The sequence below is a fragment of the Balaenoptera borealis genome (genome assembly GCF_965194805.1).
Source record: "Balaenoptera borealis genome assembly, chromosome: 12".
NCBI lineage: Eukaryota > Metazoa > Chordata > Mammalia > Artiodactyla > Balaenopteridae > Balaenoptera > Balaenoptera borealis.
In genome coordinates this window covers 8,640,244-8,656,094 of record NC_138869.1, presented here as the reverse complement: position 1 = coordinate 8,656,094, position 15,851 = coordinate 8,640,244, and the positions used below count along the sequence as shown (strand labels likewise).

General features: G+C 52.6%; 2 protein-coding genes across 2 annotated transcripts in view; one reads left to right on the top strand and one right to left on the bottom strand.

Moving 5' to 3' along the window:
- Positions 1–4,800: 4,800 nt before the first annotated feature.
- Positions 4,801–12,131, top strand: H1-8 (H1.8 linker histone; the record flags this gene model as incomplete). Its single annotated transcript, XM_082345815.1, has 4 exons — positions 4,801–5,082; positions 6,774–7,134; positions 7,943–8,004; positions 8,328–12,131. The coding sequence occupies 4 exons, from the start codon at positions 4,801–4,803 to the stop codon at positions 8,577–8,579; spliced, it is 957 nt and encodes a 318-aa protein (XP_082201941.1). The 3' UTR covers positions 8,580–12,131.
- A 108-nt stretch (positions 12,132–12,239) lies between these two features.
- PLXND1 (plexin D1) overlaps positions 12,240–15,851 on the bottom strand; it is a 53,026-nt gene continuing 49,414 nt past the window's right edge. The window contains exons 33-36 of the mRNA XM_082345696.1: positions 15,076–15,223; positions 13,865–14,005; positions 13,621–13,695; positions 12,240–13,366 (exon numbers count right to left, since the gene is read on the bottom strand). Coding sequence (XP_082201822.1) covers positions 13,250–13,366; positions 13,621–13,695; positions 13,865–14,005; positions 15,076–15,223 — 481 coding nt within the window. The 3' untranslated portion in view covers positions 12,240–13,249. The remainder of the gene's footprint in view (positions 13,367–13,620; positions 13,696–13,864; positions 14,006–15,075; positions 15,224–15,851) is intronic.

Sequence of the window (15,851 nt, the reverse complement as noted above, 5' to 3'; positions counted from 1 at the left end):
ATTGCTTTGGGTAATATAGTCATTTTCACAGTGTTGATTCTTCCAATCTAAGAACACCTGTTTGTGTCATCTTTGATTTCTTTCTTTTCTGAGTACAGGTCTTTTGCCTTCTTAGGTAAGTTTATTCCTAGGTATTTTATTCTTTTTGTTGCGATGGTAAATGGAATTGTTTCCTTAATTTCTCCTTCTAATCTTTCATTGTTAGTGTATAGGAATGGAAGAGATTTCTGTGCATTAATTTCGTATCCTGCAACTTTACCAAATTCATTGATGAGCTCTAGTAGTTTTCTGGTGGCATCTTTAAGACTCTCTATGTGTAGTATCATGTCATCTGCAAACAGTGACAGCTTTACTTCTTCTTTTCCAATTTGGATTCCTTTTATTTCTTTTTCTTCTCTGATTACTGTGGCTAGGACTTCCAAAATTATGTTGAATAATAGTCGTGAGGGTGGACTTCCTTGTCTTGTTCCTGATCTTAGAGGAAATGCTTTCATTTTTTCACCATTGAGATGTTTCCTGTGGGTTTGTCATATATGGCCTTTATTATGTTGAGGTAGGTTCCCTCTATGCCCACTTTCTGGAGAGTTTTTATCATAAATGGGTGTTGAATTTTGTCACAAGCTTTTTCTGCATCTATTGAGATGATCATATGGTTTTTATTCTTCAGTCTGTTGATGTGGTATATCATAGTGGTTGATTTGCAGATATAGAAGAATCCGTGCATCCCTGGGATAAATCCCACTTGATCATGATGTATGATCCTTTTAACATGTTGTTGGATTCGGTTTGTAGTATTTTGTTGAGGATTTTTGCATAAATGTTCATCAGTGATATTGGCCTGTAATTTTCTTTTTTTGTGGTATCTTTGTCTGGTTTTGGTATCAGGGTGATGGTGGCCTGGTAGAATGGGAGTGTTCCTTCCTCTGCAATTTTTTTGGAAGAGTTTCAGAAGGATAGGTGTTAGCTCTTCTCTAAATGTTTGATAGAATTTACCTGTGAAGCCAACTGGTCCTGGACTTTTGTTTGTTGGAAGTTTTTAAATCACAGTTTCAATTTCCGTACTCATGATTGGTCTGTTCATATTTTCTATCTCTTCCTGGTTCAGTCTTGGAAGGTTGTACCTTTCTAAGAATTTGTCCATTTCTTCCAGGTTGTCCATTTTATTGGTGTATAGTTGCTTGTAGTAGTCTCCTTTTTCATTTCTAATTTTATTGAAAGGGGAAGCCTGTCCCTTTTTTTTCTGATGAGTCTAGTAAATGTTTACCAGTTTCGTTTATCTTTTTAAAGAACCAGGTTTTAGTTTGATTGATCTTTTCTATTGTTTTCTTCACCTCTGTTTCATTTACTTCTGCTCTGATCTTTGATTTCTTTCCTTCTGCTAACTGGGTTTTGTTTGTTCTTCTTTCTCTAGTTGCTTTAGGTGTAAGGTTAGGTTGTTTATTTGAGATGTTTCTTGTTTCCTGAGGTAAGATTGTATGGCTATAAACTTCCCTCTTAGAACTGCTTTTGCTGCATTCCATAGGTTTTGGATGGTCGTGTTTTTATTTTCATTTGTCTCTCTTAATTTCCTCTTTGATTTCTTCAGTGATCTATTGGTTGTTTAGTAACATATTGTTTAGCCTCCATGAGTTTGTGTTTTTTACAGGGTTTTTTTCCCCTGTAATTTATTTCTAATTTCATAGCGTTGTGGTCAGAAAAGATGCTTGATATGATTTCAATTTTCTTAAATTTACTGAGGCTGGCTTTGTGGCCCAGCATGTGGTCAGTCCTGGAGAATGTTCCATGTGCACCTGAGAAGAATGTGTATTCTGTTCCTTTTGGATGGAATGTTCTATAAATATCAATTAAGTCCATCTGGTGTAAAGTGTCATTTAAGGCCTGTGTTTCCTTATTGATTTTCTGTCTGGATGATCTGTCCATTGGTGTCAGTGGGGGGTTAAAGTCCCCCACTATTATTGTGTTACTGTCAATTTCTCCCTTTATGGCTGTTAGTATTTGCTTTATATATTGAGGTGCTTGTATGTTGGGTGCATACATATTTATAATTTTTATATCTTGGATTGATCCCTTGATCATTATGTAGTGTCCTTCCTTGTCTCTTGTAACAGTCTTTATTTTAAAGTTGATTTTGTCTGATATGAGTATTGCTACTCCAGCTTTCTTTGTTTTCCATTTGCATGGAATATCTTTTTCCATCCCCTCACTTTCAGTCTGTATGTGTCCCTAGGTCTGAAGTGGGTCTCTTGTAGACAGTATATAAATGGGTCTTTTTTTGTATCCATTCAGCCAGTCTATGTCTTTTGGTTGGAGCATTTAATCCATTTACATTTAAGGTAGTTATCAATACATGTGTTCCTATTTCCATTTTCTTAATTGTTTTGGATTTGTTTTTGTTGCTCTTCTTTCTTCCCTTCTTTTGTTCTCTTCTCTTGTGGTTTGATGACTATCTTTAGTGTTGTGTTTGGGTTGCTTTTTCTTTTGTGTGTGTGTATCGTAGTTTTTTGGTTTGTAGTTCCCATGTGGCTTTGATATAGCAGTCTGTATATGTACAAGGTTGTTTTATTTTTTCCACTTTAAAATGTGGTTTTAAAAAATATATATATTTTAGCCACTTGATTCCTTTTTTGAGTCTTTAGTTTTTGCAAATTGGTTGGAAATCAACATTTCTAATCACTATGTTTAAATCAGGTTTCATATTTAAACCACTTTTACATGCTTTACAGTGACTGACAAGTTCTCACAGTGTCTCCCTCCTCACCTCTGGATCCTACTCTCCTTTGCAACTTTTTAAAAATAACAGCTTATCGAGATATTTCAATAATTCACATACCATACAATTCACCCATTTAAAGTGTACTATGGCTTTTAGTATATTCACAGTTGTGTACCTGTCTCCACAGTCAATTTTAGAATATTTCCATCCCCTCTAAAGAAAACCTGTACCCATTAGCTGTCAACTCCCCATCCCTGCCCACCTCCCAGCCCCTGGCAACCACTAATCTACCTTCTGGCTCTGATTTGTCCATTCTGGACGCTTCATATAAACTAACTCATACAATATATGACTTTTTGTGACTGGCTGCTTTCACTCTGCATAACGTTTTCAAGGAAGTACTTCATTCCTCCTGTTGCTTGGATGACATTGCATTTTACGGCAATAACACGTTTTATTTATCCATTCATTAGTTTATGGACTTTGGGGTTGTTTCTACTTTTGGGCTATTATAAATAATGCTGCTGTGAACATCTGTGTACACATTTTTGTGTGGATATATATTTTCTTTTCTCTTGGGCATATACCTAGGAGTGAAATTCTTTTGTTACTTTTTATGATGAAAACTCTTTTTTTAAATAAATTGATTTATTTATATTTTATTTTTGGCTGTGTTGGGTCTTCATTGCTGAGCACGGGCTTTCTCTAGTTGCAGTGAGTGGAGGCTACTCTTTGTTGTGGTGCGCGGGCTTTTCATTGCAGTGGCTTCTCTTGTTGTGGAGCAGAGCGTGGGCTCTGGGTGCGTGGGCTTCAGTAGTTGTGGCATGCAGACTCAGTAGTTGTGGCTCGCGGGCTCTAGAGCACAGGCTCAGTAGTTGTGGTGCATGGGTTTTGTTGTTCCACAGCATGTGGGATCTTCCCGGACCAGGGATTGAACCTGCATCACCTGCATTGGCAGGTGGATTCTTAACCACTGCGCCACCAGGGAAGTCCCATGATGAAAACTTTTAAACGGACACAAAAGTAGACTGAATGGTACAGTGACCTGCGCCCCTACCCCGTGCACCCATCACCCGACTTCAACAGCTAACAGCTTGTGGCTACCCTTGTTTCACCTACTGCATTATTTCAAAGTAAATGCCAGACTTATCATTTCATCTGTAAACAGTTCAGTATTTATCGTTATTTATTTATTTATTTATTTGGCTGCACCGGGTCTTAGTTGTGGCAGGCAGGCTCCTTTGTTGCAGCTCACCAGCTCCCTAGTTGCGGCACATGGGCTCCTTAGTTGTGGCATGCAAACTCTTTGTTGTGGCATGTATATGGAATCTAGTTCCCTGACCAAGGATCAAACCCAGGCCTCCTATACTGGGAGCAAGGAGTCTTATCGACTGTGCCACCAGGGAAGTCCCAGTTCAGTATTTATCTTTAAAAGATAAGAACCTCTTAAAATAATTACAATACCATCAGCACACTGGAAACAGTATCATCCTTAATATCATGAAATATTCCAGTGTTCACATTTGTCTAGTTGCCTTTTTTTTTTTTTCCAGTTGGATTGTTCAAATCATGTTCTGAGTCTGAGCAAGGCCCCCATGTTGCATTTGGTTAAAGGGATTCTTAGGATCTTTCCTCTCTGGGGCCCTTCCCACGTTTTCTTTTCCTCCTTGCTTATTTGTAGGAGAAGCTGGACCGTGTGTTCTGCAGAGTTCCTCACAGTCTGGGTTTTACTGATTTCATGCCCGTGGCCCTTGCATTTCCTGTAAACTGGTAGTTAGAGCTAGACAACTGACCTGGTGTAGGTTTGTTTAAGGACCCTTTAATGCTTTTAATGAGCCTTCGTGGAGGGCTGGTGTGTGCCCAGCCCCACAGCGGGCACCGGGAGACCCCGGGTGGCCAAGCAGTGCCCCCCGCCTCTGCTCCCAGGCCAGGGGGCAGTGGCACTGACCTGGGGTGGGGGTGAGGGGTGTGTACTTGATCCCCCGGCCGCTTGCTCACCCACAGTGGGGCCTGGCCAGCGCCTAGTGGGTGCTTCACTAGGCGTGTTTGTCGTCAACGGGGCCTGAGGGAGGTCTGGGCCCCGGGTGATGTCCTGCTGTCTGTCCGTAGGCCTGAGCCGGAGCGGCGTCCAAGAGCCCCGCCGCCACCCTCCGGTGCTGCGCATGGTGCTGGAGGCGCTGCAGGCGGGGGAGCAGCGCCGGGGTACCTCGGTGGCGGCCATCAAGGTTTACATCCTGCAGAAGTACCCGACGGTGGACGTCCTCCGCCTCAAGTACCTGCTGAAGCAGGCCTTGGCCACAGGCATGCACCGCGGCCTCCTCGTCAGGCCCGTCAACTCCAAGGCCCGGGGAGCCACTGGCAGCTTCAAAGTCAGCCGCTGGGAGTGGGGTGGGGGGTGGCGAGAGGCCCCAGGGTGTGGGTGGATTTGCCCGAGGGCTTGAACCCCAATTCCAGCTCTTTCTTCCCAGCCTCTGGGTGCTGGTCCCCTGCCCTGTTCCCTCTCTCCTTCTGTCTCTTCTCGTTCTTCCTCTGTCTTTGCCAAGACCCCCCCCTCTCCCCGGGAAGGCTGAGCACCCACACGGCCCCGGTCACCCTGCTGCATCCGCCTCCATCCCTGTTGGGTGTGTTGAGTGACCAGAGACCGTCTCAGCTGTTTTACTTCTGGGTCCTGGGTGCCCATGACCCCTTCCTGGAATTCCTTACCATGGGCGGCACAGACCCAACCTTGGCCTCTACGGGGTCACAGAAATGGGGTTTGCTCCCCGTGCTGTCTGGCTCCAGACCCGAGGTCTCCAGACCAGGGCTGACGCCTCCCTGAGCCACTACATCCTCCTCTTTCAAAAGGGAGGGTCACCCAGAGCTAAGGGCAAACTTGGCCACAGAATTAAGCCCCAGCATCGTGACTGCCAGCTGCCACCAGGGAAATCTCAGGGACACAGACATGGGGTCTGTCTTGTCACTGCTGTGCCCCAGCAAGTAGCAGTTCCTCTGACAGGCTCCATGGAACACGGTGGAACGTTCTCAACCTCCACGTTCCAATCCCTGTGGGAGTAGGGCGGCTGAGCACAGGGGATGCCCCCTCCTGGAACTGGGTGTGTGGGTCAGAGCTTGGACACCAGCCATGGCAAGGCCAGGGGCATAGGGTGGGGTGAAGGGGAGCAAGAGAGGGCACTGGGAGTGCGTGTGACTAGGAGGCAGTCAGGAAAGTGGGCCAAGGGGCTGGGAGGCAGGGAAGGGGGTCTTGGGTACCACGGAGTCAGGAATGTGTGTGTGCAGAGAGTGGGGGCTGTTTCTGGCCTTGGTGGGTAACGGGGAGCCGTGAGGGTCCAGGGACGCTGGGGAGCAGCGTCATTAGCTGCGCTCTAGAGGGGCGGGGACCACCTGCTCGCCAGGGACGCTTGCATCCTCCTGCCGCTCTCACCCTCCCTGATGGCCCCATTGTAAAGATGGGGAGACCGAGGCCAGAGGGGGAGAAGACTTGGGCGAGTCGCACTTGGGCTGGGGTTGAGGCCCCAGGAAGCCATGCACTCTCAGCCGTCTGACCGCCATGTCCGTGTCCAGCTACACAGAAGCGAAGCGGCAGGGAGACTTGGGGACGCGGTGGTGTGAGGCGGGAAGGCAGGGAGTCCGAGCCACAGTCCATGGGATGGTGTTGGGGGGTCAAAGGAGATTGTAGGTTAGCATCTCAGAGATACCGTTAGGGCTCAGTGTGCATGACGTGCTCCCAGAAGCCTGGCTCTGAGGCTTCCAGGTGCAGGGGTGGGAGGCGCGTGCCCGCCACCTGTGCAGGGAGGGTAGGAGAAGCTTGGGTGAGTTTTGGAGACTCGAGTTCCTTAGCTCCTAAATGGCAGCACCCTTCCTCACAGTGCATGAATGGGTGGAATGCATTACCGGCAGCCGGCATTTAGGAGGTGGTTTTGCGTCCTCTCTGCAAGCCCTTGGCCGCCTTCTTCTCCCCCTCCTTTGGGATGGGGTCTTCTCTGAGCCTCATGTAGGGTATAAGGGCGTGAGACATCCAGAACCTCTGCTCGCAATCCCACCTCGTTCTCTCCTCCTCCAGTTAGTTTCCAAAGACAAAAGGAAAATCCAGCCCAGGAAGACGTCCACCATGACGGCCCCCAGGAGGCCTGGTCAAGCTGAGGGAAAGGACCCCAAGAAACCAAGTGAGTCAAAGAAGAACCCACCCAACCCAGGCGAGGTGAAAAAAGGATCCAGGAAGCCGGGAGAGGGGAGGACAGCTACCCCCAAACCAGGTGCAGCCAAGAAGGCCCCCAAGAAAGGCCAGCAGAACAAGGACCAAGAGGCAAGACTGGGTGAGGTCAAGAAGTCCTCCCAACAGCCAGACAAGGCCACACAGGCCCCTCCCATTGCCAGTGGGCCCGGCGGGAAGTCAGAGGTCAAAGGTGGAAGGAGCAGCCAAGGTATGGATGTGAATGGGGTGAGAGGAGGGCATGGGAGGGGGTTTCTGGCAGCCACTGGACATGAGTTGGGATGGAGGGGCCAGCTCTGGGGAGGAGGGGTTTCCTAGCCAATGTGCCCTGAGCACTTGGCTTGACTCAGAGAGACAGAGAATGCATGGTAGCTTGTGGGGGTGGGTATGGGGAAGAAGAGCGCAGAGAGAGAAGGAGGGATCATCTCTGAGAGGGGTCAGGGGAGGCTTCCTGGAGGAGGTGTCCCAGGCAGAACAGCTTGTGCAAAGACCTGGAAGCATGAAGAAGGTGGAAGAAGTACAAATAGTTGTCTCTGTGTGTACCGGGGGAGGGGGAAGGGGAGGTTGTGAAGGGCAGCAGGAGGCTGGACTTTATCTGGAGGACGATGAGGAGCCACTGAAAGACTCTGAACAGGGGACAGCTAGGGTCCAAGGTGTTTTTAAAAATGTATCCTGGCCTCCATGTGGAAGATGGGTTAAAGGCTAGAGGCAGATACACCTGTCAGGGGCCTTCGGTGTGGGCAGGCGTCGAGCTGTGAACGGAGTGGGGGATGGTCATCCACCGTCCAGTTAATCCTCCAACTGTCCGTGGGAGAGAGGCTGCTACCTTCAGTTGGCAGACTAGGGCACCCAGGCTCAGAGAGGCTAAACTACTTGCTCCAGGTCACACAGCCTGCAAGTGTCAGAGTGAGGACTGGGCCCTGGGCAGGACGAGGGCCGTGGGACCCCTGAAGCTTCCTGCCCAGCAGCAGCTCCTCCTGAAAGGGGTCTTTCTCACATGCCATCCCCTCTTCCAGCAGATACCAAGGCCCACAGGAAAACAAAGCCTGGGAGTCAGAGTTCCAAACCCACGGTCACCAAGGTAGGTGCCTGGGTGACTTCCTGCTCCAGGTCTCCAGCGACCAGAGCTCAGGCATCCCCACCCAGCCCCAGAGGGGTCAGCCGAGGAAGGGGGCAACTTATTTTCCTACAAAGTACAGAGCACTTTCCTCTCCTCCCTGGCCCTTCAGCGCCCTGAGGATCACCATCCCCATTTTATAGATAAGAGGCTGAGACTTAGAGAGGTGAGGTCACTTGTCAAAAGTGACCCAGAGCTGGGATTTCAACCCTAAGTTCGTGGGCTCTGAGCTGTGCACCCAGCCCTGCCCAGCTCTGTCACCTTGCTCCTGGTTTGCTTTCTTATAGGGCGAGAATGGTGCTGCTTCCCCAGCCAAAAAGAAGATGGGGAGCAAGGTCCCTAAAAAGGCTGCTGCCCAGGGGGCCGGGGAGGGGCCGAAAGCCAAGGCCCCTGTTCCTCCCAAGGGCAGTGGGTCCAAGATGGAGCCTGTACCACTGGCCAGGAAGGCAGAGGCCCCTAAAGGCCCGAGAAAGCCTGGCATTCCCACCAAGTCCTCATCGTCCAAAGCGGCCAGTAAGAAGGCAGAAGCTGAGAGCTAGAGGCGGGGTGGAGAGAGACTGAGATTCTACTTTTTTATTCCCCTAAAAACTATCACTCTATTTCACTGTAACCTATTTATCAATAAAGACTTTTTCCCCCACAAATTGGTGTGGAAGGAGGCTGAGGTCTAAGGATTTGGCCATCCAGGGCTAGGACCCAGACAGAAGCTTCTGCCCTGGGGAGATGCAGACCGCTGCAGGGATCCAAAGGCACGTAGGCACCTGTGGAGGCACTAGAAAGGTGTTTAATCCAGCCTGAGATCTGGGACTGCTTCCTGGAGGGGGCAGCTTTTGGTCTTAAAGGATAAGTAGGAATTGCCAGATAGATGAGGGGAAGGGCATTGCAGGCAGACGGCCCAGCATGTGGGGTGGAGCCGGAAGGAAGGGGATTTGTGGTTTTGAGAGGAGCACAGGTGGGGGAGGGGTGGCATGAGCCCCTGGGCTGTGGAGTTGGGGCAGGAAGGTGTGGAAGGGTGGACTAAGGAAGGCAGACATTGTCTTGGGGGCAGTGGGGAGCCAGGGTGGGTTATAGGCCGGGAAGAGACCGACGTGGTGTGTGTTGAGAAGGAGCCCTGTGGCTGCGGAGAGGAGGGGTTAGAGGAGCTGAGAGGAGGTGCGGACCGTTCGACTAGGCACTGAGCAGGGCTGTGGGCCCCTTGGGAATCCTCAGAAGGAAGAGAAAGCGCGAAGGCCGTGGGGTGGGAATGCGCTTGACAGGCATGCGGAGCTGCAGCGAGGCCCGTGTGGCTAAAGCCCAGCTGGAGACAGAGGTGAGGTCTGGGGTGTTTTAAAAACGTATGTGACACTCTTCCCATGGAGAGCTGGAGTCTGTGCCCCTGCCCCTTGAACCTGGGCTCTTTGATGGCTTGACCAATAGACTACAGTGGAATTCACATTAGGACAGTTGCTGGGCTCAGGCCTTAAGAGACTGGCAGCTTCTACTTCCTGTGTGTGGGTTGTTTCTTGCTGTTGTTTTTTCGTTTTTTAATAGTTGCTCTTAGAACTCAGCCACCATGCTGTGGGGAAGCCCAAACAGCCGGTGGAGAAGAACTGAGGCACCCCGGTTGTCAGCCCCAGCTGGGCTCCCTGACCAGCCAGCACCAATTTGCCAGCCATGGGAGTGCACCATCTTGGAAATGGATCGCCTATCCCAGTTGAGCGGCCCCCCTGACACCACGTGGAACAGGGGTGGGCCTTCCCTGCCGAGCCCTGCCCCAATCAGACACATAAGCACCACAAATGTATTGGGGTGGTTTGTTACGCAGCAGTAGATACCATAACAAGGGCTGCAGGGTAGACTAGGGCAAGATCCTGAAGGGCCTTGTAAGCCAGGGTAGGAATTTTGGGTTTGGTTTTAATTGTGATGAACAGCCATTAGAGGCCAGTGAGCAGCGGAGTGCGTGCAGGGGGACATGGGCAGCAGCAGGAGGCTAAGGAGGCAGCCCCTGCAATGGTCCAACTGAGGGGTGGGCCGCCATGGAGGGAGGGGTTAGAAGTAGTGGATTCTGGGTAGATGTTTAAGCAGGGTGGATGGGATATGCTGAGGGAGTGGATGTAGAAAGGGGTCCACAATTTGGGGTCCACACAAGTGCTTGCATGGCGACCACCTCCTGGGGCGAGAACAGCTCGTTCAGGGGGCTGCCAAGAGATGGTCCAGATGAGGGGTGACTGCTGAGCCAGGGAGTGGGCAGAGACGGAAGGGGTGGATTTGAAGGGAGTCAGAGGTAAGCTGGATGGCACTTGGGAAGGGGCAGATGGGACACAAAGGGAAACTGAGGCAGCCCAGCATGGAGCATCAGACTGTTCCCTTTCGGGCCCTGCTCCCTCAACCCTGCCCTCGCCTCCCCGAATCCCACGTGAGGCTCTGTCTCGCTGTGCCGATGGCTTCCTGGCTTCCCTGGGGCATCTGTCACACGGCTGCCAGCAGAGCCCCGAGGGGCACAGTGAGCAGATGGCAGGGAGCTGGGCTGGCGCTTCCCCATTAGGGGTTCTGGTTGGGGGAGGCACCCTGGGCAGGCTCGGGGTGGGGGGCGGGCGGGCATCTCACCCCCGCGAGCTGGCAGCAGGCCAGTAGCCCTGACCTGGCAGAGGCCAGACAGCACCCAGCACCCACGAGACTTGGGAGAGCCTCCTCCCCTGCTTGAGGACAGACATTACGCCGAAGTTCCCACCTCCTGTGACCCTCAGACGGAGCTAAGGGACACCTGTAGCTGCAAGGCAAGTCTTCAGGGCCCCAGACAAGGACTGGGGGTGGTTCACAGTGGTTGGCCACCTTCTGTGCTGAGAAATGACCCTAGAAACTAGAGATTTCCTCCATTTGCAAATGCGTTTCTAAGCTTCAAGAAGGAATTGCATGTTAATCAGGCATTAAAACAGGCTGTGGAATATTTAATGGCATAAAAAGATGTTGCATGGGGGAAAAGGCAGCTGCGAAATGGTGAGTACCTCCTGATCTCGATTATCACTCCTCAGCCCCCAACCCAGGCAAGCACACGATTTGGAGTTTGGAATGGCATTCTCTCAGATTTTAACCATGGGTGGGTTAGGGTAGCTTTTATTTTCTTCAGGCTTTTTGTACTTCCTGACAGTTCTGCAGAAAACATGTATTCATTCTAGACTCACACCCCCCAAAAAAATTCTTATCAAATTGTGTAAATAACTTAGACTAGAAAGTCTGCTGCTTAATAAAAAGGCATCAGTGATCAGAATAGAAAATTTGAAAAGATAAAGAATCTCTCTCCACCCAGAACGCACTGGAAGCCCAGGAAGAGGCTATTTTTAAAGCTAAAAATTGTTTACTTTTCTCTTCTCATTTTTCTGTTCTCAATTCTAGAACTGGTATTTGTGGGAGTTTGTTTAAATTGTACGAATTTTTCTGTCCTAGCTCTTACTCCTGATTAATGTGTGTGTGTGTGATTATTTTTCCTTCATAAAAAGAAAAAACTAACTTAAGCCGCTTCTGATTTGGAGGTGGTCCTTTAGTGACCTTTGCTGTGGGTCAGTGAACCTCAGCCCCAGCTCAGGCCCAGAACCAGCTGGGTGGGCTGGGGGGTCTCTGTGGTATTTGCTGATCCCAAGTCATGTGCTGTGGTGAGAAATAGTGCAGGGTTATACCAGCCTGGGAGAAACTGCCTCTGTTTCCTCATCTGAATAATGGAGTTAATGGTATATATTTATGACAAATTCAGGGTGAGTGTGTAAACGGCAGTTCTCTTTCCAGGGTGGTCACCTTGGAGCTCCCCACACACTTTGGGGTTCACTGTGGAAACTCCAGCCTGGAGGAAGCATGGAACAGAGGAATGAGGGGCCCACACAAGCTGGTTTCTGGCTTCCCTGTGCCGTGACCTGGGAAATTCCTCGACTATGCTGAGAGTCAATTTCTACATCTGTAAAATGGGGATAATATACTGTTCCTCACGGCTTATTACATAGGTAAGTAGGTTAGGAGCAGGGCCCACCCAGGGGTAGATGGCACACAGCAGCTGTGACATCTTCCTGGCGGTCAGTAGATGCCCGCGTTTCCCCACTGAACCTTCTTGGAAGCGGAGTTGGTATCTGCACACCCCTCACGAGCGGAGCCGGGCAGGGTCCTAAACCAGGCTCCCCTCCCTCCTTTCTGCTGCAAGTACAGCCATCTCAGGATAAAGGCTGGAGCCCACGGCAGGTTTTCCCATTAGGCTTTTATTATAAAGAAGGTTCCAGAGCATCCCAGCCTCCCCCTCCAGCCCAGCCCCAAGGTCTGCGACCTGTCCCAGCACTGGCCCCAGCCAGCCGCTTCTGACAGAGCAGAAAGGACGGTGTTCTCAGGGCGCGGGGGTCTCTGCCAGGTCTGCCTGTCCCCTGGAACAGTCATTTCCAGTGTTGCGCTGGGAGCCCCTTGGGACCCCTCCCCGGGTCCTCTGCACTAGTGGCAGCTATTCACAGTTGGCGTGTGATAAGTTTTTTAATATATAAAAGCTTTTTTTTAAAAAAAAAAAACAACAAAAAATGGTGCTCTCTTTAGAAACACTTCCAGCAAGATCAAGTAGCCCAGCTACAGCCTCGGTGCAACTCAGCCCCCTCCCCTCCCTCGAGACCAGGATCGCCCAGCACCTGTCCCCTAGGCCCCTGCCCGCCCAGCTCCCGGGGCAGCACGGAGCCTCCCGCGGGCAGTGGATGCTGCCCACTTGGCCAGTGGCCGCTCGAGCAACAGAAATCTGACACTGCTGGATGGCGTGTGGCCAGGGTCCTCTGCAGGTGAGTAGAGACGGGGACAACATTTTGGTGGTTGAAGCGGAAACCAGCTGAGGGCTGGTTCAAGGGGCCTCGCCTCCACCGGGTAGGATGAGGTAGTGTTTCCAGCTGCGACCTCAGGGCTGGGCGGCCTCTTCGCCCATCGGTGGGTTCGTTAGCACTGGGCCGTGCAGGGCAGAGCAAGTGGGGCACCGTCCAGGCTGTGCTGGGTGGACGGTGGGAGCCTTACTGAGGGAACGGCTGCAGCATTTGAGTCCCCAGCCCAGAGCCGGGTCTGGGGGCAGGTGGGAGGGGACGGTGCCCAAGGGGCCAGGGCTGGGGGCTCCTCTGGCTGGCTCAGAGAGGCCCCTCGTGCTGCGTCGTTTCCCAGCCAGAGTCCGAGGCACTGGGGACAAAGCGAAGTCGAGGGAGGGCGCCCGTCCTGCCAGCCCCCAGGCTCAGGCCTCGCTGTAGCACTCGTAGATGTTGTCCTCCATCAGGGCCACCACCTGCTCAAACTTGTGCTGCAGCTGCGTCCTCCGGGCTGTGGGGTTTGCCTCCAGGGCGCTCATGATCTGAGGGGGAAGCGGAAGGAGCTGGGCCAAAGCCCGGGCCCAGGACCCCCAGGTCCCACCACACATCCTGGTGGAGAACACACCGCCTGGATTTCCACTGCTGGTGGCCACCCCCAAAGCAGAAACGTCCTGGGGATATGAATGCCTGAGAGGGACCCTCACCCCGGGTTTGCTTCCCTGAGCAGGTGGCGGTGAACAGGGCTGACATGGGGGCATCGTAGCTCCGAGGGGGCCTCGCACTGGGGGCTACTCACCTGTGGGCGATACCTCTTGGCATATTTATAAATCTCTGCCATGGCCACGTTGGTGTTGAACTCATTCTGGTATTTCTATGAGGAAAGACAAGGCGGGAGTTGGAGGCAGGTTGACTCCATGGTCAAAACCAGGCCCAGCCCAGCCAAGACCCGCTGCTTATACGCAGCCCCTCGCTGACGGTCAAGTCCTGCCCGCCCCGCCCCCCCACCCCGCCCGGCAAGGTCCCCACGGAGCGGGCCGCACCCGTGACTCCTCTGCCAGGTGCGCGTTCATTTCCTGCTCACTGAGCGGAGTCATGTCATGGATCTGTTTGTAGTAGCGCTGCACGATTTTCCGGTACTCGGGAATCTCCTTGGCGTAAAGGAGCTTGTTGGTTGGTGAGTCCTGGGCAGAGAGGAGTGAGGGAGTAAGACACAGACTCGTCTTCTCCTGGACGAGCCCTTGTCTCTCCCACCACACAAACGAGCCCATCACTGAACGTCCCCACCCTGTGGGCTTTGGACCAGGGCCCCCCACCCCTCTCCTCTCTGCCCTTGTACTTGGAACCCCTGCCCATTTTCTACGGAACTGTCAGGGTGATGACCTCAAGGGGGACCGACTTTTAGGGGGAAAAGTGCATGGGCTTGTGCCAGCTCTTTGACACGCAGGCTGTTTTGTTTGTATCCTTGCTTAGGGATATGGGTCTTGGTGGCTAAGATTTCTGGAAGCCTGATTGCTGTCTCAGTGGAATATTTCCCACCACATGTTTCCTACGCCTGAAAGCAAAACGTGCCAAGTATGCTCCCAGTTCTCTGTCATGGGCGTCCTGCCTTCCGATATAGTGTGTGAGAGGTGACGGCATTTTCTGCCTCTCGTGGCCTCTGAAAGTCATGGGCTAAACGCAGGGCCAGGCACCCGCCCTCCTGCAGGGGCAGGTCTAACTCTACCGTCTCATTAACGCTTACAGCCTCCCTGCCCGGCCCAGGCCCTTCCCTCTGCCTGGAATGCCGCTCTCTCTCCTCCGTGCCCGCTAAAGCCAGCTGGGTCCTCTCCCTGCAGACAGATGCCTCAGGGGTCTCCCTCTTGCGTGTATTCAAAGGTCTTGGTCACTTGTGCTCCCCTCTGCCCACCCCTTCACTCAGTGCCCACTGGATGGCTCTTGACTATCAGGGCTGCCGCCCGGAGCCCACTGGTCTCCGATGGTGTGCCAGACCACGCAGGCTTTCCATGTTCACTCTGGCTTCTCCTGGCCTGGCTCCAGGGCCTCGGTGTGGGGAACTGGGGCGGGGCACACCTGAGGCAGCTGCAGCCAGCCTGCGGCCACGTAGTTTGACTGTGGGTGCCGGTTTCTGGGAGTCCCCCCTTCTGATGACCCCATTCATCCCACATCCCCCAGATCTGAGCTCTTTTGGTTCCCCTCCCAGAAAGATCTCCGTCCCCATCAGCACCAGGTGGCCTGCCCAGGAGCAGCTGACCTTGCCCAGCTGCAGGTCGGAGATGGAACAGGCGTCGATGAAGGCCTGTGCGATGACTGAGAGGCAGGCATCGATGTGGTCCGTCTTCTCGATGTCAAAGACAAACTGGGGATTCTTCAGGATGTTCACCCAGAACCGGAGAGGAAGGCTGTGGGACAGAGAGTGACAGAGGCAGCGGCGTGAGCCCACCCCGAGGGTGGGCAGCGGAGGAAGTGGTTGCCGAGGGGGCTTGGGACAGGGAGGTAGGCAGGCTCAGAGGACAGGCTAGCTTTGCCCCTCGAGGCCAGCGGAGACTAGTCACAGGACGGAACCTCTGGAAACCTCGGTTTGCTCCTCCACAAATGGGGTTCAGGGCCATCCCTGGCCGGCTTGGGCAGCAGAGGGGCTGGGAGCCGGGTTTCCTGTGTGGAGAGGGCCACGGGCTGAGGCAGGAGCTGCAGGGCCTGACTTCACCCTCACTGCCCGCCCCACCCCCTGCAGTGTCGCCCGCTCTCACGCAGCAGCCTGGAGCCAGGGAGCCAGTCCTGGTTCTCATTAGAACCCCCGCCCTGCCCCCGCCGAGCAGCCCATGGCTCCTCCTCCAGCCCCTGCATGGCTGTGGGAAGTCCATCATTAGCTGGGTCACCAGGAAGACAGACTGAGGGAGGGAGAGGCCTGGATCCTTAGCCTCAGGAGGCCAGAGGGTTGGTAACACCCTCCTCCCCAGTGACTGGGCAGCCTGGGACATACGGACCCCCCCACCCCACCCCACCCAGGGCCCTGAGCAGCCCCTGCAA